We start from the raw sequence: 24,343 nt of genomic DNA, 5'->3' as shown, positions 1-24,343 counted from the left end.
TTTTTCCATCATTAGGTAATATCTAACATTACGAATTTTTAAAATAAACGCGCATTGAAACAAACGTTAAACATTGAGTATATTAATGAAATAAAATAATAATTAAGTCGCGTTAGTAAAACTATAAATATAATTGGGTAGTAATAAAAGCTCCGATAATAAATTTAAAAATGTCCTTACTAAAAATATAATATTTACTGCCCGAAATACTAAATCTCCGACTACTTCTGTCCGACTAAAAATGACGAAACGACCGAATGATATACTTAAATCTTAGAAAAAATCTTATGACTGTTAATTGCTGTAATACTTTTTTACCATATAAAATTATGTTCTACTGATAACAATGCTTTGTAATTATTACCTTTACTTGCCAACTAGAAATTCATCAATTACATTTAATTTTTCATAAACTCTGTGCTATTTTTACTACAATGTTATACTTAAATTTCTATTGTTGGCGCTTGTCCAGAAAGTTATTAAAAATACAAAAATGTACTTACTATAATCATGAATTCTAATTCATGAAAATTTAAGAAACCTAACATAACCTAACCTAACGGCTAACCTAACCTAAACTTGATTTTTTTTTGCGCGTCGACGGAGCCCCGCTTCGCGGGGCTCCTATTTCTGTGTAGTTTTTTTTTTAAGAAACCTAACCTAACCTAACCTAACGGCTAACCTAACCTAAACTTGATTTTTTTCTGCGCGTCGACGGAGCCCCGCTTCGCGGGGCTCCTATTTCTGTGTAGTTTTTTTTTTAAGAAACCTAACCTAACCTAACCTAACGGCTAACCTAACCTAAACTTGATTTTTTTTTGCGCGTAGACGGAGCCGATCGCGCGGTCCGACCAGTTTCGGTATTTTCATCAATGTTGAGAGTTAAAAAATATATTTGGTAACCAACACTAGAAAATTAAATAACTCATAAAATTCGTAAAAGAATGATTATATTGACATGACCTCTGTTGTCAGTAACCCAGTAATCTCGTCGGAGGTTCAGTATTTTATTCAGAAGTTTAGTTTTGTTATTCGAAGTTTAATATATTTTTAAGTAGAAATGTAATTTGATTGTGTTCATAGGTGTCAGCAAAATTTAGGTATTTTATTCGGTATGCTTTGAATTTTTTTGTCGGTATATTATTATAACGCTGGTAAATTAGAATAAAAGTCGGACAGAGATAGCTGGAGATTTATTTATTTGTAGGAACCATTATTATTTTCCAATATAATTGATTAGGTTTTAGACAAAGCGGGCGAAGCCGCGGGTGGTAGCTAGTGTAACAATAAACAACAAACTAATGATTTTCTCTATCTACCCACAGATGCGGTGGCGTGGATAGCGTGAGCGGGATGCAGGGGGGCGGGGCGCCGGCCAACGACGCGGAGCAGGCGCAGTTCGAGGCGGACAAGCGGGCGGTGTACAAGTGAGTGTTCTTGTATTGGAGGAGTAGTTACCGTATTGTCCGAGTAGTTCGCGTATTGTGCGAGTGGTTCTCGTATTGTCCGAGTGGTTCCGGTATTGCCTGAATTTTTCTCGTATTGCCCGAGTAGTTCCCGTATTCTCCGAGCGGTTCCCGTATTGCCTGAGTTTTTCCAGTATTGTCCGAGTAGATCCCGTATTGCCTGAGTATTTCCCGTATTACCTGACTATTTCTCGTTTTGTCCGAGTAGTTCTCGTAATGTCCGAGTAGTTTCCGTATTGCCTGAGTATTTCTCGTATCGGAGGATTATTGGAAGAGTGGTTCTTGTATCGGAGAAGTAGTCCTTGTATGTCACCGTAAACACCGACGAACTTTGATAAAAAAAGTGTTTTTTCTATACAAATGAAGTATTTACAATGTACATGACTACATACTACGTGGACCAGGCATTATGAATTGATCGAACCTTGAAAATTGAAAAAATTAAATTAAAAATTAAGATTATATTAAATATCTTTCCGGAAAGAATTCTAATTGTTTCATAAAATCGCTGGAACGTAGTTCTAACACTATAATTATACCTTAATAAATTGTCAATAAAATTCCTAAAAGCAGGTTTCTAAGGTGACCAGAAAAAATCTTAAAGCCATGTAAGGAATAACCTCAATTAAAGTAAAACGTTATTTACTGTATTTTGCTAATGTCGTAAGTAGTGTGAAATAAACATTTTTAACACGCTTTTATTAGCTTCACCTGTATGTTTGTATGTAACCGACTCCTTTACACTTGATTTAGACCCGGACAGGTTTAATTCAAACTTTGTACACTTATCAAGGATCGACGACAATGCAATAATTGGATGAGTTTATCTTTTTAAAGCGTGTTTTTTTATCTTATTTTCATTACTTTCTTGTCAGTGTTAGTTTACTCAACAATAGCTTTAAAACTTGTGTACAGTGTAGAGAGTTTTAATTGTGTAATCAGTCTGTACTGTTCGCGTTACATGTCAGAAGAATCCATATTATGTTTAAAAAAAATGATTGAAATTATCAATATATTTCGTGACAGTAATGTTCAAAGTATATTGTATCGCTTATTAGAAAAGTCTGCCTATAATACACGCGTAGGCAGAGTTTTGCTTCAGACGAGTCATTTATTATTCGTCATTGATAATATTGACTGATCGGTTGGCTTGGTTGATAGTGGCCCTGCCTTCCAAGCCAGAGGTCGTGGGTTCGATTCCCACCCGGGGCAAATATTTGTGTGATGAACATAGATGTTTGCTCTGTGTCTGGGTGTTAATTATCTGTATAAGTATTTATTTAAAATTATATATGTATGTTTATCAGCCATCTGGTTTCCATAACACAAGCGAAAGTTTAGTATGGGATCAGATCGTGCCGTGTGTGAAAATTGCCCCGAAATATTTATAAAAAAAAATATATTTAATATACACGTAACGTGTAGTAGTGTGTATTTATTGAATGCATATTTATACGTTTATATTAAACCATTCCAGACACCCACTATTCCCTCTCCTCGCGCTACTACTCGAGCGGTGCGAGCAAGCGACCGCCGGCGCTGAGCCGCCAGCGGCTGACGCGTTTGGCGCCGACCTGCAGGCCTTCGTGCAGCATCAGAGACGGGACAGACGGCCATTTCTTGTCGACGATCCGGAGATTGATGGGCTCATGATTAAGAGCATACAGGTACCATAAGAACTAACACAATCACTAACTTTATAAAAAATATAACTTCAACCAATTGCAGTTTGAATCGTGTTACTAACTTCAGTTACTAGCACACTCACTCAGTTACGAATAAATTAATTTCTTGAATAATTAATTCATTCCATCCAGTTTGAGTACTGTCACTTTTGCTTCTTCATTCCTTTGCAGTTTGAATCGTGCCACCTACACTTATCTATTCCATTTTATGTATGAATCCTGACTCACACTTATTCATTCCATTTTAGTTTAAATCTTGTCACTAACTTACACTTGTTCATTCCATTTTAGTTTAAATCCTGTCACTAACTTACACGTATTCATTCCACTGAAGTTTGAATCCGTGAAAATAGTGACAACTAACTTACACGTATTCATTTCATTGCAGTTTGAATCGTGTCACTAACTTCACTTGTTCATTCCATTAAAGTTTAAATCGCAATCTTTAAGGATGTGTAATGTGTATATTATATCGACATATGTACATTTAACATTAAGTCGGTTTTAACTATTACCAATGCAACTTTGTCTGCCCTCAATAGGAATATTTTTTCTAAATTTGCTACATTTTTTTTGTTGTTCGGCTCCTTTTATTTTACTGCTCCGCTCCTATTGGTCATGTCATGGTTTTGTCTCATAAGTAGACTATCCAACAAAAATCGGCTAATTGGAACCAATATACTTCGTTTAACCAATCAATTAAACCCGCCAGTTTTATAATATTAGTACAGATATTCCTAATCTCACTTTACATGTATCTAAATTTTTCTTTTCAGGTGTTAAGGATCCATCTCCTAGAATTAGAGAAGGTGCAGGAGCTATGCCGGGATTTCTGCGGTCGATACATAGCGTGCTTGAAAACTAAGATGCAAAGTGAGAATCTACTAAGGACGGATTATACCGCAGGTGAATATTAAAAAAAATATAAAAAAAAGACGTGTGTCACTCGGGTCGACTGCCGCGGTAAAGCTATTGCATGCTATGCCTTCAAGCCACACCTCCGCGCCCGTCCCCGTGGGGAGCGTGAGGTTTCTTCGTTACGGAATTTCTGGATTCGGTCCCCGCGCTCAAGGCCCGCGATAGAAGCTATGCAATAGCTTAATATAAAATTTGAAAAAAAAAATGATTTTTTGTAGTTGAGTGAGAATGAATTATGGACAGCTTATAGCAGCTGATCATTAAAAAAATTAGTCAAGTTGCGAGTCGGACTCGCGCACGAAGGGTCCCTTACTATGGGGACGTATATAATATATACATACATATATTTTTTAATTTTTAGTGCTTGTTGTTATAGCGGCAACGGAATTTCTTCATCTTTTGTGAAAATTTCAGCTTTCTAGCTATCACGGTTTATGAGATACAGCCTGGAGACGGACAGACAGACAACGAAGTCTCAGTAATAGGGTCCCGTTTTACCGTTTCAGACCTGTTGACAGACAGACATGTGTCTATAATAGAGTAGCATTTTACCCATTCGGTACAGAACCCTTATTGCAAAATGAAATGAATATCGAACAAAATACCTCAATTAATTATTAACTAAAACATTTATTTATTCAATTAGATTTCTTCCAGAAGCACTTTTGAATCGTCAATACATATTTTTAACATTTACCACTGATTCGGAAAGCAGTATCTACGGAGAAGAACCGGCAAGAAACTCCATAGTTGCTCTTTTAAATCTCAGTATTACAATTTAATTTTACAAAATGTGTAACTACATATCAACTAGCGGTCCGCCCCGGCTTCGCCCGTATTACATATTTCGCAATAAAAGGTAATAAAAGCCTATGTTCTTTCTCAGGGCATAAAGATTGTCTGTGCCAAATTTCATCAAAATCGGTTGAGAGGTTTAAGCGGGAAAGCGTAACATACATACATAATTACAAACCTTTCCTCTTTATAATATTAGTATAGATTATCATAATACGCCAGAGAACTATATTAAGTAATTCAAAATGTTGTCTATTATCAATATTAATCAAATTGATTATACATATTGCATAAAACAGATATAGATTTGATTAATTTGAAATTTGAAAACTTTCCTATCAATCAATTGGATTTACATGATAAATTGTATTTTTATCGTCAAATATTTTTGCAAGTACTTATCTACTATCTCATTCTCACCTATATCTATCTTATTAATGTCTGTTTGTGAAATTAGTACGTTTTATTATTCTTCTTTATGATTTTCTTTGATGTTGGTTACTTTTGGGAGTATATAATATACTAGCTCGCTACCCTCTATATGTGTGCTAAATTTCATTGTAATTGGTTCAGTAGTATTTCCGTGAAAGAGTAACAAACACACACACATCCTCACAACTTTGTATGTACTGTATGTGTGTGTTTGTTACTCTTTCACGCAAATACTACTGAACCGATTACATTGAAATTAAGCACACATATAGAGTGTAACTTGGATTAACACATAGGATAGGTTTTATCCCGGAAATCCCACGGGAACGGGAACTATGCGGGTTTTCCTTTGAAAACGCGGGCGAATCCGCGGACGGAATGCTAGTTATTATTATAAATAAATAATATTATAAATAAATAATTAAATACAAACTATACATTTCAGGCGGTGTGGAGAGCAACAATAACCTATCTGGCCCAATGGATGATCATTCTAGTACATCGAATTCACCACAGTATCAGGTAAACAAAGAAAATAATAATATGTTGTTAGTATTGTTTGAAGCATTGTTTAATTTAAGGAAAAAAATGTGTGCGTGTACTAGTGTACACACGTAAGAAGTGAAACTTCTTTATGACCTTATTTTTCAAAAAATAATTTTTCTAAATGCAACTTTACAGAAATACGTCGAATCACGCGTGGTAGGGATAAGAAAAAGATGGCGCGTAACGGAAAAATGTCACGCGTAACGAAAACATGTTACACTAAATTTTTTTCCAACCCCGATAAAGAAGTTTCACTTCAAAATCTATGTTTAATAAGTTGGTTTTTTTAAGAAAATATACAAAATCATTTTCCTTATAAAAACATACATAAATTTACATAATTCACTAATTTCCATGCTTGGATGGACATTACTTGATACTTTACAATAATATATCAAGTAAAAAAATAACTGTGAAAAATACCTGCCAAAATAATCTATATATCTCTATACCTTTACTTTATTAATATTATAAGCTGAAGAGTTTGTTTTTTTGTTTGAACGCGCTAATCTCGGGAACTACTGGTCCGATTTGAAAAATTCTTTCGGTGTTAGATAGCCCATTTATCGAGGAAGGCCTTTACCTTATTATTTTTAATAGCTGTGCCCCGCCATTTTACGGACCAGTTGTTCCTGAGATTAGCGCGTTCAAACAAACAAATTCTTCAGCTTTATAATATTAGTATAGACTATAGATAATATCTTAATATATATAAATCTCGTGTCACAATGTTTGTCCTCAATGGACTCCTAAACCACTCAACCGATTATATAATAAAATTCACACACCATGTGCAGTTGAAAAAATGAAAATGAAAATGTTCGTTCGATCGAGTTCGAGTTCGATCCTATCTCTCAAGTTGGATCGAGTTCGATCCAACTTGAGAGATAGGATAGTTTAAACATGTAGGTACCACGGGCGAAGCCGGGGCGGAACGTTAGTATAAGTATAGATAATAATTTTAATGTTATCACACTTTTTAGTCAAAATAATAATATTTTCTGTGCCGCAGTCCCCCCCCGCGGCCCCGGTCCCGGCCCCGGTGTACCCGGTGTACCCGCACACTGAAGTTCCCTACCCACCGATAAGGGACGCACGTGAGTATATCAAATAGACAAACACACATACACACACTCACTCAGTCAGTCCATCAGTCACACACTCGCTCACTAACTGCTTTATACTATTTTACCCCAAAAATTGGTTGTGTGTTAAGTCGGTTTACTGACGATAGTTGAACGTGACAACGTCCGATTGTGCTTCTTTGTCGCTCGTTCCGCGCTCTCGCTTGCACTTCAAGCCTTACATGGAACGCCTCAGAGCGAGGTAACGCCGCATGAGTCATGTTTTTTCGTGCGTGCAGCCGGCTCTATCGAATTGTAAGACGTTGTCACGACAAAATACACACTTGCTAAGTCACTCACTGACTATAGAATAAGTTTGATCGCTCTGGCGGTCACGAGTGGCTGAGTTGGTCAGGCATCCGCCCCGGAATGGCGTGAAAGGATGCGGGTTCGAGTCCCGCTGAGTGATCGAATTTTTTCTATTCTTTATAAATTTATATATTATTTTATTTAAATATTTGTCTATAAGTAACCTAATATTTGACAAAGAAATAATATGAAATAATTAATATTTGTAGCATCTCTCGTAGTGCAAGGTTCGACGCCGATCAGCCAAATTGGTGCTGGGTTGTTGTCGAACGACTCTTTTACTGGTGAGTCTTTTATCTCTTTCTTCTTCTTCTTTTTCTTCTTTTTTCTCGAATTTTATCAAATTTATTGTATTATCTCGGTTTTATATGTCTAAACAGACACTCCACGCCATCTATTGAGATGATTAAATATCTCAACCAATATGACAAATTATTTTAATTAATATTGTCCGTCCGTGTAAAGAATATAATAGATTCTTATAGATTCGATTGCTCTGGCGGGATCACGTCGCTCCAGTAAGGCGAAAGACGCGGGTTCGAATCCCAATTTGTGATCGATTTTTTTATTATTATTTTAAAATTTATATTTATAAAGCATTTGAATTCTATAAAACTTATGTATCAAATTAAATTTCGCAAAACATCAACTTTAGATTCAAATGCGTTTGTATACAGATGATTTCAAAATAATATGAAAACGTTTTGCAAAATTTACTTTATTGTAGCATTTATTGAGTTTTTTTATAATAAAAACTTTTTACAGTAAACGAAATACTTTACTACTTTATTACAGATGTACTTATTTAAAAGAATGAGCTTGTCATAATATTTTTTTCAAAATTTACAATAATACATCATCACATAAACTGAATATTTAAATATTTTAAATTCTTTATCGAAAGTCGAACACCAAAAAACACTTTTTTCCACAATTCCAGGGGCGAACTCGAACAACTCTTGCTCGTCAGTGAGCGGCTCCCCTCCCCCCGAGGAGGAGGGGGAGGAGGGGGGGAAGCGGGGAGTTCTGCCCCGACACGCTACACAAGTGATGAGGGCCTGGCTGTTTCAGCATTTAGTGGTGAGGAATATAATTAGTGTTAAGCGCATCACACACGATGAAGATACTATATTATTTTATGTTAAGGTTGATGTTCCGACCGTCCCTCCATACATTTTTGATTACCTCTAAACACTTAACACAGACACTATTTCTTTAAAACTAATCATTTTATCACTTCTCTATAATGAAATGTGTGCGCGTTCGACCTTTTTAATCAATAATTTACAATATTTACTTAGAAAAACAACAGTAAAATACCGGAAAAATTTGACACTTCTACAGTAGTGTGCGTGACTTTTGCCAAGCGAAACACGACATAAAGCACGACATCTAGCGCATAGACTATATACTTATTACAGATCTAGCGCGTCAATGTCTAAACGAAAGGCGATGTTTAGACATTGACGCGCTAGATGTCGTGCATTCGCGTTCGTTATCTTATGCATAATGAGCATAATTCTAATAAATCAAAGTTCTGTGTAAAAATTGAGTAATTTCATTTCCAATCGTTCAAAGAAAATAACAATAAAATAAAATAAAACTAATGACCTTAGAAACTATGTTTTTTTTTATTTATTACTCATTATTGTTCGTCCGTCGTAGGTCTGTAAACTGTATTGTACACTGAAGGTAAATGGTACTGTAGGTACTTTAGTTCGGCGTCGTCGCTCGTCGGCTTGATATAAAATTACATTCTTGATTTCATTGACACGCGCTATGATTTGCGCGCGGAATTTCTTGTGTTGTGAATTTATTTTTGTATGCTATGCATTTTAATTGATTCAAATTGCAATGTTTCTCTAGTATGCATTTGAGACTATATTGTAAATTGTAATAATTGATCGTGGGTATAGTAATTAATTATTCTAATAACGCAATTAGTAATATATGTATTTTCGGTGGGATTCAAAACAAAAAATTGGCCCGTGATTTTTATGAAATTTCACCACATTGCAAATCACATCAATCATAGTTCATACACATGTATGACGAAAGTGATTAGTATTGTGGCTAACATTGACTCATCAGTTCATCACTGAAACCAGTGATAAATCAGTACCTATATCATATTGTGTTTGAATATTTTTAAACAATGATATAAGTATACAATTATTATAAATCGGTAAACTATCAAAGTAATCACAAACTTGCAAACATTGGTAAAATGTCCAGTAGTTTATGAGCCTATTCATTACAATCAAACAAACAAACAAAGTTTTCCTCTTTATAATATTAGTGTAGACAAACACTATGAATACGATCACGAATGCAAATTCGGGGATTTTCTAATTATTGCTAAATAATAATTGAATTCGTTTTGAAATACTCTATAATTTTTAGTGTATAAATAGACATTTATAATGTGGTGCTCATTTTTTTTGTACTGCTAACGCTATTGTAGGTACCTATTTTCGTTGTTTTATTTCAAGTGAACACGGCCATACAATTTTGTCACGAGCCGCCTATGATTGTAGGTACTTTTGTTAGGCTCCTTCGTCGTCCGCGTCGGCTCAAAGTTCTTGATTTCATTGTCACGCGCTATGATTTGCGCGCGGATTTTCTTGTGTTGTGAATTTATTTTTGTATTATTATTATTTTTTATTTTTTTTTTTATTTTATTGATTCAAATAAAATATTTCACTAGTATGCATTTGAGACTATATTGTATTATGTATAATTTATCGTAGGTATAGTTATTCTTATAACGCAGTTATATTTTCGGTGGGACAATTTGACCCGTGATTTTTCTGAAATATCACCACGTTGCAAATCACATCAATCATACACACGTATGACGAAAGTATAGTGGCTATAATTGACTCATCAGTTCATCACTGAAACCAGTGATAAATCAGTATATCATATTTTATTGTGTTTGAATATTTTTTAAACAACGATATATACAATATTATTATAAATCGGTAAACTACCAAAGTACTTCCGAATTTTCAGACAGACAAACAAGTAGTTTGAACACGCAGTTTTCTTATACTAGTAGCAAAAATCAAAACCATAATATTATGTTTACCTACTATATTTTACTAAAAGTCGAGTGCGTCGAAATCGTAAATAATAATATGTTTTTCACCTTCCTGGTTATTTTCCCATAGTAAATAGTGTTTTAGGTTTGTTGTTGTAGGTAGGAATAATAATAATTATTCTTACATGTTGGTTATGAAATGTATATTGAAATAATTTACTTTTACAAATCATTAGTGATATAAGTTTTGAGTGAAAATGCTTGGATCAGCATAATATTATATGGTACTTCAAATACATGTTTTGATAAAAAAAACAATAGTGTAATAAAATAAAACTGCGTTTTATTGTAATCAATGTTGACAATTTTAAATTCCAAAATTATTGATCAATAAAATAGTTTACACCAACAAATATAACTTGTATTTTTATAACAATCGTTCATAATATAAACCGTAGCAGGTGGCGTTTTGAAGTTCTGTCTACTCATACAGAAAAATAGAAAACTTGTTTTTTTTGTAAACAATTTATTACTCATGTTGTTTGGCAACTCGAAGCGTGGTCGTCCGTCGTAGGTACTTTTGTTCGGCGTCGCGTCGTCGTCCGCGTCGGCTTGATATAAAACATTCTTGATTTCATTGACACGCGCTATGATTTGCGCGCGGAATTTCTTGTGTTGTGAATTTATTTTTGTATGCTATGCATTTTAATTGAATCAAATTGCAATATTTCTCTAGTATGCATTTGAGACTATATTGTAATAATTGATCGTGGGTAGGTATAGTAATTAATTATTCTAATAACGCAATTATATTTTCGGTGGGATTCAAAACAAAAAATTGGCCCGTGATTTTTATGAAATTTCACCACATTGCAAATTATATATTATACAATTACAAATTTTACAATTACATATTATAAATCGGTAAACTATCAAAGTAATTACAAACTTGCAAAATATGCTTTTCCGAATTTTCAGACAGACACACAATTTTATTAGTTTGTTTTAGCAAAGTAGGTACCTATACCTATACGCTTACGTCGCGCGTCGCGTCGTCGAAAACGGTGCGCCCAGAAACAAACATACCTAATTCAGTTACAATCCTTTTTTTGTTCCGTAATTTATTGTATTTATTCTAATACGATTTTTTTTATTCGTCGGCCAGTTCTACTAGGTATAAAAAGATAAAATTGAAATATAATTATTGTAGCGACAGCCATATTATGTTACTATGTTTTCGTAAATATGTTTTTCACCTTCCTGGTTATTTTCACATAATCTTATCTTCTTATACAGGGTGTACCAAAAAGTAGTGATGAACGGAAGCTGAGAGGTAGAGGACCTAGAGGGCTATCCGAATCACCCCCATGTATGTTATGCGATTTTTCGTATTTTCGGAGTTATGACGATTTTTTCAATTTTTCACCTATCGCCGAGTACGATGATATTTTCACTCATGCTGACGTCAATGATTGCGGAAGATGCTTGATTTTTTTTGTGTGCTAAGCTGAAAGATAGGCCAATTCAGTATGGTAACATTTACTATCGTTAGATCTTTGAATGGAATAAAAAAAAGAATGAAATGGCAAGAAAGATAAAATTACCCAGTATGTTCACCACTTCAAGGGCCCGTAAAAAAATAAAATCACATAAAAAAAGTTTTCCGTTTGACTTTTAAAAACTTGCTCTATCTATCAGATAGCTACCCTGAAAATTTCATTTTATTATTCAGAAGGCTTCAATCGAAAAATTTGAATCTAAATGTGGTAAGTGCAAAAATTGAATTAACATGATGATCATTAAAACCAATAAATAGGTGTTTAATTACCAGAAATTTTTAAAATAACCCCGCTGTTGCTCAATGCAAGTGCGACATCACCGTAAAAAGTAGTCTTTTAAATGTCTGAATGCCCTTTTATCATTTTTAATGGTTTCTTCTGCTACTATGAATTTCCGGGTTATTTCGTCCAAATTGTGGCAGTCTCTCGTCTTTGTAGTATCCCCACGGAAAATAATCAATAGGGTTTATGTCCGGGGACCGTGCAGGCCAGGCTAAAGGGCCAAGATACCCTGAAAGATGGATTGGTCGTTGCAGCCTGCGCATGCGCCGGTGAAGCCTGCCTTAAAGCCTGGCCTCCACGGTCCCTCGACCTAAACCCCATTGATTTGTTTCAATGGGAATATTAAAAAGACTTCGGCTACTTGAGAGAATGCCACAATTTAGACGAAATAACCCGGAAATTCATAGTAACAGAAGAAACCATTAAAAATGATAAAAGGGCATTCAGACATTTAAAAGACAACTTTTTACGGTGATGTCGCACTTGCATTGAGCAACAGCGGGGTTATTTTAAAAATTTCTGGTAATTAAACACCTATTTATTGGTTTTAATGATCATCATGTTAATTCAATTTTTGCACTTACCACATTTAGATTTAAATTATTCGATTGAAGCCTTCTGAATAATAAAATGAAATTTTCAGGGTAGCTATCTGATAAATAGAGCAAGTTTTTAAAAGTCAAACGGAAAATTTTTTTTATGTGATTTTATTTTTTTACGGGCCCTTGAAGTGGTGAACATACTGGGTAATTTTATCTTTCTTGCCATTTAATTATTTTTTTTATTCCATTCAAAGATCTAACGATAGTAAATGTTACCATACTGAATTGGCCTATCTTTCAGCTTAGCACACAAAAAAAATCAAGCATCTTCCGCAATCATTGACGTCAGCATGAGTGAAAATATCATCGTACTCGGCGATAGGTGAAAAATTGAAAAAATCGTCATAACTCCGAAAATACGAAAAATCGCATAACATACATGGGGGTGATTCGGATAGCCCTCTAGGTCCTCTACCTCTCAGCTTCCGTTCATCACTACTTTTTGGTACACCCTGTATATAAAAATGAATCGCAAAATGTGTTGGTAAGCGCATAACTCGAGAACGGCTGAACCGATTTCGATCATTCTTTTTTTATTATATTCCTTGAAGTACGAGGATGGTTTTTATGTAGAGAAAACGTAAATATTATGTACCACGGGCGAAGCCGGGGCGGACCGCTAGTATATATATATAAATGAATCGCAAAATGTGTTACGCTTCACAGCAAGAAGAAATGTACCATATGTACCCGCACAAAGTCGATATTGTGTTGCCTACCGTTCGACTCAATGGCTAGGGTTGTAACTACCTTTAATAATTATTACCAAACTAATAAACCGAGTGATGCGAAATAACCATAATTCTTTTAGAGTTTGATAAAATGATCAGGCAGGTATTTTCTTTAATCCTCTGAATTCTCGGTTACTAAATTGTATCGTTGAAATTATTCTTAATCGCGTAAATTTAATAAATAATCATATGGAAAACACTTTTCATTTGTTTTTTTACTTTCACGCCCAACTACTATACAATAATTACGTTGTTTCGGTATTTTGACGAGAAAACGCAGGAAACATCCGTTGTATCATTTTAGATAGATTGTATATTTTGTATCTGTAGAATTGAAATCAAAGCTATGTATATGTTGTCTCCATTCTTTTCTTATCGGATTGTTGATCCCAATGCGAATGCGTCACTTAAATTTTATAAAAGACAATTAAGAACATCAAAAATAAAGTGATACGTAAATATTTCACAGTGCAATATATTATGTAATTAATAATAATTATATATTTATGAAAAAATAATTACATCAGATTTAATAATAGCAATTGTTTTGAATGTACATAATATGAATAAATGATTACATCATAATAGTAATAATCACAATTGTTTTATTTCCCATTTGTTGCAACCCTAGCATATTTTCATGTAGCAGCAGAAGTACCTACACTGGCGGCGCGGCGGCATCGTGCGACATCAAAGGCATTGCCTTACTAGGTAAGTTTATAATGACTCATTTCTTTTATTATATAATTTACGTTTTACTTTTACAGAATCCGATTCAATGGATTATGAAGACGAGTCACACAACGCCATACGATAGTGATGATGAATGAACATTTCAATAAATGCATGCGTGTTTTTTTATGTTGTTTTGTAATTGTTAATTGTTTCTTAAATAAAGAAATAAACTAAATATTTAAATGATGATTTGTTATTTGCAACACAACTTTATATTTGAGATTCTTTACAAATGTATATTTAGTTTTGTATCATCAAATTTATAAATTTTATTCCATAGTTTTCAAAATTAAATGTAAATGACCATAAAAACATTAATAAAGTAAATCATTGATGTAAGGTCAGGGAACGTAATACATATATACATCTGACCATGTAGAAGCTAAGTCTTGTTGACTGCTGAAGTCTGTAAAGTTTTGTTGTCTGCTGAAGTCTGTACGCAATGAAAATGTCTGCCGTTTCGAAAATAAGTTTTTAAGACCCTAATAAATAAAATATATGAATGGCAGATCTGGTCAAATACTTTCAAAATTGTATTTTTTTCAGCACTTTCATAAGTGTCTGCCAGAATGTTATCCGCGTGATAATGGTCTGCCATTGTTATTTTCCGATAGTAATAATAATCTATTTTCAAATATTAAAATGGCAGACGTGGTCAAATGGTTTCAAAGTTCGCCAAAAATTTCCACCTGTCTTACCTAAGCGCGCGCCCCGTCCACCACTCTGGGCTTAGTGACTCCTCATCTCATGTATAGTAGGTATAGGGGAATCAACACACAAAAATCCAGGTCTGGTCAAATACATACAGGTAGCTTTGCGCTAGCTCTCTAGCTATTACTTCTTATGGAGAGAAAACGTAAACATGTACCACGGGCGAAGCCGGGGCGGACCGCTAGTAAATAATAAAATAATAAATAGTGTATTAGATTTGTTATTGTATCTTGTATACCTACGAATAATTATTCTTACGTCTTGTTGGGAAATGTTCAAATACCTACCTATTGAAATAATTTACTGTTACAAATCATTAGTGTTATTAGTTTTGAGTGAATAGGCATGGATCAGAAATTCAGAATATAATATGCTACTAACTACTCAAATACAAACAAACACCACTGACCTCTATAACTATAAGTTATAGAGGTCAGTGACCGTCAGTGACAAACACTATGGATACCTACGCTCGCGAATGCAAATTCGGTGATTTACTAATTATTGATACCTAGTCATTGAATTCGTTTTGAAATAGCCTGTACTTTGTAATTTTTAGTGTTATAGACATTTATAAAATGTGGTGCTCATTTTTTTGTAATAAATCATCCCGAACGCTATTGTATTTTCGTTGTTTTATTTCAAGTGAACACCTATACAATTTTGTCACGAGCCGCCTCTGGCCTCTGGGTGAAATAAACAAGTCAAATGATTTTTGTTCTAATTGTATTTTGGTAGTAGTTTGTTTAGAATTTACATTACCATTGTTTAATTTTTACCTACTATATTTTACTAAAAGTCGAGTGCGTCGAAATCGTAAATATCTTTTTCACCTTCCTGGTTTTTTTCCATAGTAAATAGTGTTTTAGATTTGTTGTTGTATGAATAATTATTCTTAGCATAATATTATATCATAGGTATATGCTACTTCAAATACATGTTTTGATAAAAAAAAACAATAGTGTAATGTAATAAAATAAAACTGCGTTTTATTGTAATCAATTTTGACATTATTTATTTCCCAAAATTACAACAAAATAGTTTACGCCAACAAATATAACTTTTATTTTTATAACAATCCTACTTGTTTTACATTCACGCCATCTAGACTTAAATCTTTATCATTTTTGTATACGTCTGTGTGTGTAAACGACCCTGTATGCAATGACAGATGTTATAATGCATTTTTTTACCGAATTGGGTGGACTTTAAGGCAATGATATGACATATTTCAATAAAATATAATATTCAGTAACCGCCATGACTATTCCTACGACCTTAATCTTTTCCAATTACGCAAAAACTCAAATAAACTAGAAATGTAGAATTCAGCGCCATCTAGCGGGACATTGGCTGGGAACAGATCGTAGGAATCACCTTAAGATTCTCTAATATAAAATATTACAGTATCTTAAGGTATCCGGTATCAGCGTTCTGACCATCATTTTTCTTTTTGCCATTGCGTACTAAGACCCCTGTAGAACCGCCATCCTGTTACAAATGACCCGAAATTTTGTGTCAGTGTTTCGGCAAAAAAAAAATATACATAGTATCTTCATCGTGTGTGATGCGCTTTAACTTATTTTGATAATATTTTTGTAGATGAATAGTTGTCACTATTTCCTGTCAAAACATGTTTAGCTGTCAAATACTATAAATTGCCGCTTTCCTTTGACTCGTGGCGCATTCGTACGAATCGTGTCACATCGTGTCGTTACATTTCAAACTAATATTTAACACGGCCTCGCGTGTAATTTCTTACATTAGAATAATAACAATGATAATAATGAAAAATAAGATGTAATTGTATCTTCTGCATTTTATACGAATTTGTCATGATTTGGGAACGTTTTTATTAGTTTGTTAAAGTTAGCATTATTTTTAATCTTTGGCAAAGTAATGATACTTAAAAAAATGCTGTATTGATGAAAAATCTGATAATATGAGTTCGAAATTCTATTATTATTATTATTCTGAGATTTTTCATTAAGTCAACCAACAGTTATATCGACAACTAGCTGCGCTTCGCGGTTTCACCCGCGTGACTCCGCTCCTGTTGGTCTTAGCGTGATGATATATAGCCTATAGCTATTATTACTCGATAAATGGGCTGAACACTGAAAATTTTCAAATCGAACCAGTAGTTCCCGAGATTAGCGCGTTCAAACAAACCAACTTTTCAGCTTTATAATATTAGTAAAGATTAAATTCCATTTCTTTCTAACATCAGCAAATCTTATATATAAAATTCTCGTGTCACAAATCACAATGTTAGTCTGCATACTCCTCCGAAACGGGTGGACCGATTCTCATGAAATTTTCTGTGCATATCGGGTAAGTCTGAGAATCGGCCAACATCTATTTTTCATATGTACCACGGGCGAAGCCGGGGCGGACCGCTAGTATACATATATATCTATCTCTTTCTACCAATGTTTTTATATATCTAACAAACATATATCCATCTCTTTCTAGCACCCATACCCCACGGAAGAGGAAAAGAGAACGCTAGCCGCGCAGACCCGACTTACATTGCTACAAGTTAACAATTGGTTCATAAACGCAAGACGCCGTATATTGCAACCGATGTTGGACTGTTCTGATAAACCTGGTGAGAATTTGATTATTATAAAACAACAATAAAATACACAACACAACGCAACACAACGCAACGCAACACAACAAGTGTTTGAGGTTGCCTGGAAGAGATCACTAATAAGTGATAAGGCCGGAAAAGTTGTACTCTTGTCTTTTTCTGTAAGTAGTTCTAAGGTTAGTTAGTTTGTTTGTACAACTTTATTAAAGTGTTAAATAAATAAATACCATACCACACAACACCGCGGCATGCCACGCAATGCTATGCCATGCTACGCCCCGCTACACCATGCTACGCCACGCTACGCAATGCTATGCCATGCTACGCCCCGCTACACCATGCTACGCCATGCTACGCCACGCCACGCAATGCTATGCCATGCTACGCCCCGCTACACCATGCTACGCCACGCTACGCAATGCTATGCCATGCTACGCCCCGCTACACCATGCTACGCCATGCTACGCCACGCTACGCAATGCTATGCCATGCTACGCCCCGCTACACCATGCTACGCCACGCTACGCAATGCTATGCCATGCTATGCCATGCTACGCCCCGCTACACCATGCTACGCCATGCTACGCCACGCTACGCAATGCTATGCCATGCTATGCCACGCTACGCAATGCTATGCCATGCTACGCCCCGCTACACCATGCTACGCCATGCTACACCATGCTACGCCATGCTACGCCACGCTACGCAATGCTATGCCATGCTACGCCCCGCTACACCATGCTACGCCACGCTACGCAATGCTATGCCATGCTACGCCCCGCTACACCATGCTACGCCATGCTACGCCACGCTACGCAATGCTATGCCATGCTATGCCATGCTACGCCCCGCTACACCATGCTACGCCCCGCTACACCATGCTACGCCCCGCTACGCCATGCTACGCCATGCTACGCCACGCTACGCAATGCTATGCCATGCTATGCCATGCTACGCCCCGCTACACCATGCTACGCCACGCTACGCAATGCTATGCCATGCTATGCCATGCTACGCCCCGCTACACCATGCTACGCCACGCTACGCAATGCTATGCCATGCTATGCCATGCTACGCCCCGCTACACCATGCTACGCCACGCTACACCATGCTACGCCCCGCTACACCATGCTACGCCCCGCTACGCCATGCTACGCCACGCTACGCAATGCTATGCCATGCTATGCCATGCTACGCCCCGCTACACCATGCTACGCCACGCCATGCTACACCTCGCTACGCCACGCAACTCAACACAATTACAATACGCCTGCGGATATACAGTGCAGCTACTATTCAATACGCTTTTTTACACGCATAAATATACAAAAATAAAATTGAAAGAGCGTGTGTGCCGAGCACACGTATCAGAAGTGAAACTTCTTTGACAAGATTCATAGATTCCAAAATCGCCGCCTTAATCCATGACGTGACGGCATTGCCGTGACGTGACCTAGAAATTTTACTCTCAACGTGAGCACAGAAGTTCTTCTTCAAAAACAAGTGTTTTACAAGCTTGATAAGAAAAAACAGAAATTGAGCTTAATATTTTTAGAACAAATAGGTAATAAATGTTTAAAATATTGTCAATACAATTAATAAATCTTGATCATTTCAGGTGGTAAGAAAAGCAAAAATGGCTCGTCCATCAGCAAGAGGTACTGGCCCGACGCGTTAACCAATCCGCAGTTTACGGCTGGTAAGTTTTTTTAATTTATTTATTTAATTATTAAATATAATTTTATAAATGGGCTATCCGAAAGCATTTTTCACATCGGGCCAGTAGTTCCCGAGATTAGCGCGTTCAAACAAACTTTTATAATATTAGTATAGATATGTTAAAATACTCTTTGATGAAACACTAGAAATGTTCAGTACATATTTATGTTATTTAAGTTTGTTATTGAAGTGATGATGATTCAACCATTGTTTTGGGTGGAATGCTTATATAATTTTTGTAAACTTTAGTCTACATACAGCTAGTCTGCATGCTAGCCAAATAAATATCAGTCTTTTTCCCTTTAATATATTATAATCAACCTTATAACATAAAACTTAATCTCAAATCTTCAGGGCTCCTTTCATCATCGGAGGATGAGGAACAAGATGGTGAACAGTCTGGTGATGAAGAACCGGCCAATGAACAGACCAGCGATTATACCATACAGCAGACCATGCATTGAGGTATTTTATTAATATTTAGATTTTAGATATATGTTTATAATTGCCCCGGGTTGGCAAAAAGACGTGGGTTCGAATCTCGCTTAGTGTAATAAATAGTAAATACGTATTTGTAAAACGATGCGATTCAATTAAAAATAGTATCGATTCAGCGCCATTTTGTGACGTCATAATCTTTCTCAGAAAGCGAGGTGAAGCGATTTTGTTGATTCTTTTATTTGAAACATGGACTAAATTTTATACAGTGGGCTAAGTTTCAATCTCAGTACATAAGTAAATAACTTCCTACGAAATTTTAATAAAAATATTAATTATCTATATTTTTTTCAGGATACTGCTCAAGTGACAGCCACGAACAAAAAGACAATGTGTATACCATAGATATAAGTTAGAAACATGTATACGTACACCATACCTCACTATTTTAATATTATTATAATTGACTTGTGTTGCCAGATGACGGACATTTTAAATGGAGGCAAGAAAAAATAATTAATTGAGCATAAAAAATTGTGCAGTATTAAAAAAGGTAATAAAATAATTAAATTGCAATTTTAAAATGTTCGTTTGAACGATGTATGTTTTTAAAACATGTCAGTCATTTTTGTATGGCAACACTGGGTTAATCTGTCAATGTAATTATTAGCGGGAAAATTCCTGTATTCTTATTAAATCGAACGCCACATTAATATAGTAAAGACAAAGCTATGAAGTCTTTTAACCGAAGTATTATTAAAGTTTTAATTTATTTTTAATTCCACAATTAATAAGTATTTGCTTTCATGTAATTTCAGATTGTCACATTGACAGCTACAAACCAGTGTTGCCATAACTACCGATAAATAATAATAAAAAAAAGATTCAATAATGCTTTTCGTCATGCATCGTCAATTTTAACGCCGGTTGTGAATTTTCATAGTTTAGTTTCTTCCACGTGTTTTCGACTGAAAAATGAAATAGATATAGGATAATTTTTACCACAGACCTAGATAAAACCGTCCATAGACAAATCATATTTATTTGTACAAATAAGTTTATTATATACTCAATTTTTTTTAAACAGCCATACTAGGTAGGATTAGGTAATGGTTAACCATAATATACGATTGAATATACGAAAAAAAATGATGTATACCCAAATGATTCGATTGTATACGTTTGAGAAATAGAAATATCGGAAATTTTTAAATTTAGTATTAAATTTTAAAAGTATCATGACAGTATTTGAACGATGTTCAAGTATTTTTAGCTGGTAACTTTTAGAGTATTCTTCATGTATAAATGACGTTATTGAGGCAATAATATAGTTTATTCTTACGGTAAATGTTTGGCACATACCAAAAAACAATTGATACCATTTTATATCAAGCCATAATTGATACCATTTTATATTTGATATACCGGCATTTATTAAATTTTTCGGCATATATAATATACAGGGTGTAATCGTTAAGTGTGCACGGGCGATTATTCCGTAACTATTGAAGATATCAAAAAACTTTAAACTGATATTAAAAGTACTTAACCTAATGAGTAAAATGACAATAATAACTTTTTAAATATAAAACGAGAAATATAAAAAAAAAAAATACATCAAATGTTCCCATACATTTAGTATGAAATATGACTATTCCAAACATTTAATATGAAAGATTTTACTTTTTTATTGGGTTTTGTGCTTTAATTACTTCGCAAATTTTAATGAAAGTTTATTTAGAAACTGTAAATAGAGCTCGATATGGAATACAATGGTATTTCAAAACGAGGATGTCATTTCGAACATTTGCTTTGAACACAAAATGTATGGGAAATAAAATGTATGGGAGCGTTTCATGTAAAATTTTTTCGTATTTCTCGTTTTATTTTTACTCATTAAGTATAGTACTTTCAATATCAGTTTAAAGTTTTTTGATATCTGTAATAGTTACGGAATAATCGCCTGCGCACACTCAACGATTACACCCGGTATATTATAATCGTGAATAATATAAAATTTTAATAAACTATTAAACTTATTAAAAACTAGAAGTCCGCCCCGGCTTCGCCCGTGGTACATATTTCACAATAAAAGGTAGCCTATGTTCTTTCTCGGGTATCAAAATATCTCCATACCAAATTTCATGCAAATTGGTTCAGTAGTTTAGGCGTGATTGAGTAACAGACAGACAGACAGAGTTACTTTCGCATTTATAATATTAGTATGGATTACTCCGTTCAACTGTTCTTGACTATTTATAAGTATAACTAGCGGTCCGCCCCGGCTTCGCCCGTGGTACCGTAGTAGGGATTAGTAGGGATTAGCACGACTTTCGTTTATTCAAGTATTTAACTAAAATGCAGGTAAATAAAATTTTAAATTTTTGTATTGTGTCAGACATTTATTTATATTATGTACTGTTCAACTTTATGCTGTTTTATATGTATTATTATTGTATTATGATTTGTTTTTGTGAAAAATGTGCAATTAATATAATTATGATTTAATTGAGTTTTCAAATGTAATCATTTTCAATTTCATATTATAGAAATGAGTTTTCTAATTGATAAAATATGAGTATATGTTAAAAGAGAAAGACATACTTATTCATTGGAAGAATTTCTTCATTTCTTCGTATATATATTTTTTAGTTTAAATCTTATTTTGATGTCACAACTTTAATTAAATAATTATTGATTTTAATTTTTTTTCAACGTTGTTATTTTATATTTCGCGCTGAATAAAACTATAATTTTTGGCGCTATTTTACTATATCATAATATTATTTATTTCTACCGTGTAATTGGCACAGATAATGTATACTAAAATCGATTAAATTTTAATCGATTTTCTTCTCGTATACGTTCAAAAGTAAGCTTACGCTTCGATCTTCCATTGTTTTAAATTTAAAATTTAGTGTAAGAAGAGATATTTTGTTAATCGATATTATATTATTATGGTCTAATTTTAAAATCGTGAAATAATCGGATATCGGTCGTGATAAGTTACGCTGTGAAAATGCTTGGAATTTTTCTGTAGCGTATAGTGAGCTAAGTAGGAATACTGTCTTTTATAAATTAAAAAAAATAATCGGTGCCATTTCGTTATCTGTAACTCTACGTATCATTTGAAAATTGTTTATCTGTTTCTAGGTAACTGTCAGTATTTCCCGCCAATATCTAAAACGTCAAATGTCAAAAGAAAAAAAAAGTTACGATATTTTTTTTCTTTTCTTATTTACAGCCAGTGAAGTTTATTTTGGCGCACTTTTGCTTTTTTAAAACGTAGATTTAAAGTCTACATTGCCAGTGAAAAAAATGGTAAATGTAATTTAGAAATTACTCTATTGTTAATTATAATAGTGATGTCATCTGTTATACGAAGCAACGGATATACGTAATGAAATGTGAAATAAGAAATTTTTATAAACTTTTAATTCAATTGTACCTACTATCTATAGTGATAGATATAAAAATATTTTTAAACTATTTTAATTCGCGTCTTAATAAATATTATTTAAGATGTTCAGTCCGATATAGTATACTGTAGTAATAACGCTTGTTTAGAGGTTTTAATGTGATTTTTAGTAATCACAGTGCATTAATTATTAAAATAATCAATTTAGGTTGTAAATAAAGTGATTTGAATGCAATCGTGTTTTTTTCTTTGTTATTTTTTTTACCATATTTCTCGGTAATGTACTGTGATTGTTAAAATAATGGTGGAGCGTAAATTTGTATGATAACGCATAATGTTTTACTAGTCAATATCGCTATGTACTTTTGTACTTCTTTGACATGCCGAATTTGTAAGGATTGTCAAAATTGTTCTTGTAATTTCTGTTTTACGAACGCAATTTCATAATTCAATATCGAGTTATTAGATATAGTAATGGTATGAGAAGTTTTAAATAATTTACGGAACAGAAAAACAATGATTTGCAGTTGCCAGTAAAAAAAAACCTCAACAATTTGGAAAAAAAGGAATTGATGTGAATGCCACAGATATAAAAGAACAATTTTGACAGTTCATATGTCAGTTTGTCCTGTACAGTTCGCTGAAAATATAATCGTTTTCGCATGCCTATAAATCTTTTATTTCTATGAAATTTCACCCCCTGAATATTTTTGTATCACCTTTATACACCAAAAACTGAGTGTTGTTTTTTTATTGAATGTAATGTTTTAGGACTTAGGTAATAATGCCTAAAATATAATATCTTCACAAATTTTCATTTCATCCCTCAATGACATTTCAAAATTATTCATCAAAATGGCTGCTTTTACTGCCGGCGTAAATCTTGTTAGAAATAATCAAAAGAATCTGTAAAATGTAAGTATCAAAATAACAATTAAGTGCAATTTTTTTCAAACCAACCCCTTTAATTCGAATCTCATACATCATAGCCGGCGCGTAAAGAAGAATTTTTCGATTCTACATTATGATACTCATCTCACTTTTAATAATCGTGAAAAGAACTTAAAATAATATAGCTATGATATGAAATATATCAAAAAACGAAAAAATAATTACGCTCGGGTGAGCAGTATCAATATACAGTACTCCAAAATTAATAATAGAGCAGGCTCCAAGGAGATGTTCGTTTGCAAAAATAGCAGACCTAAATCTGACTTCTGATATACTATATTGT

General features: G+C 34.0%; 1 protein-coding gene and 1 long non-coding RNA gene across 5 annotated transcripts in view; one reads left to right on the top strand and one right to left on the bottom strand.

Annotated features, from left to right (window-relative positions):
• The window catches only part of LOC149475462 (homeobox protein PKNOX2-like), a 47,313-nt gene extending 23,531 nt beyond the window's left edge, over positions 1 to 23,782 (top strand). For 2 of the 4 annotated variants that reach the window (XM_089713459.1, XM_089713460.1), the window contains exons 2-12: positions 1,326 to 1,427; positions 2,944 to 3,133; positions 3,928 to 4,057; positions 5,742 to 5,818; positions 6,855 to 6,939; positions 7,485 to 7,559; positions 8,216 to 8,355; positions 17,414 to 17,549; positions 19,153 to 19,233; positions 19,608 to 19,718; positions 20,046 to 23,782. In XM_089713459.1, coding sequence (XP_089569585.1) covers positions 1,354 to 1,427; positions 2,944 to 3,133; positions 3,928 to 4,057; positions 5,742 to 5,818; positions 6,855 to 6,939; positions 7,485 to 7,559; positions 8,216 to 8,355; positions 17,414 to 17,549; positions 19,153 to 19,233; positions 19,608 to 19,717 — 1,098 coding nt within the window. In that variant the 5' untranslated portion in view covers positions 1,326 to 1,353 and the 3' untranslated portion in view covers position 19,718; positions 20,046 to 23,782. The remainder of the gene's footprint in view (positions 1 to 1,325; positions 1,428 to 2,943; positions 3,134 to 3,927; positions 4,058 to 5,741; positions 5,819 to 6,854; positions 6,940 to 7,484; positions 7,560 to 8,215; positions 8,356 to 17,413; positions 17,550 to 19,152; positions 19,234 to 19,607; positions 19,719 to 20,045) is intronic. The other 2 variants (XR_016318065.1, XM_089713461.1) reach the window with 2 other exon arrangements.
• On the bottom strand, positions 15,648 to 17,352 carry LOC149475463 (uncharacterized). The gene is made up of 2 exons (XR_016318081.1): positions 17,164 to 17,352; positions 15,648 to 16,326 (listed from the first exon to the last, which is right to left on the bottom strand). It is a non-coding gene; the product is annotated as an uncharacterized LOC149475463 (long non-coding RNA).
• Positions 23,783 to 24,343: the final 561 nt, after the last annotated feature.

Source organism: Colias philodice, chromosome 30, assembly GCF_061535455.1.
Source record: "Colias philodice isolate Cphi_HAF_F1 chromosome 30, ilColPhil1 Martin Lab GWU primary, whole genome shotgun sequence".
Taxonomy (NCBI): Eukaryota; Metazoa; Arthropoda; class Insecta; order Lepidoptera; family Pieridae; genus Colias; species Colias philodice.
This window is presented reverse-complemented; position numbering and strand designations above follow the sequence as displayed.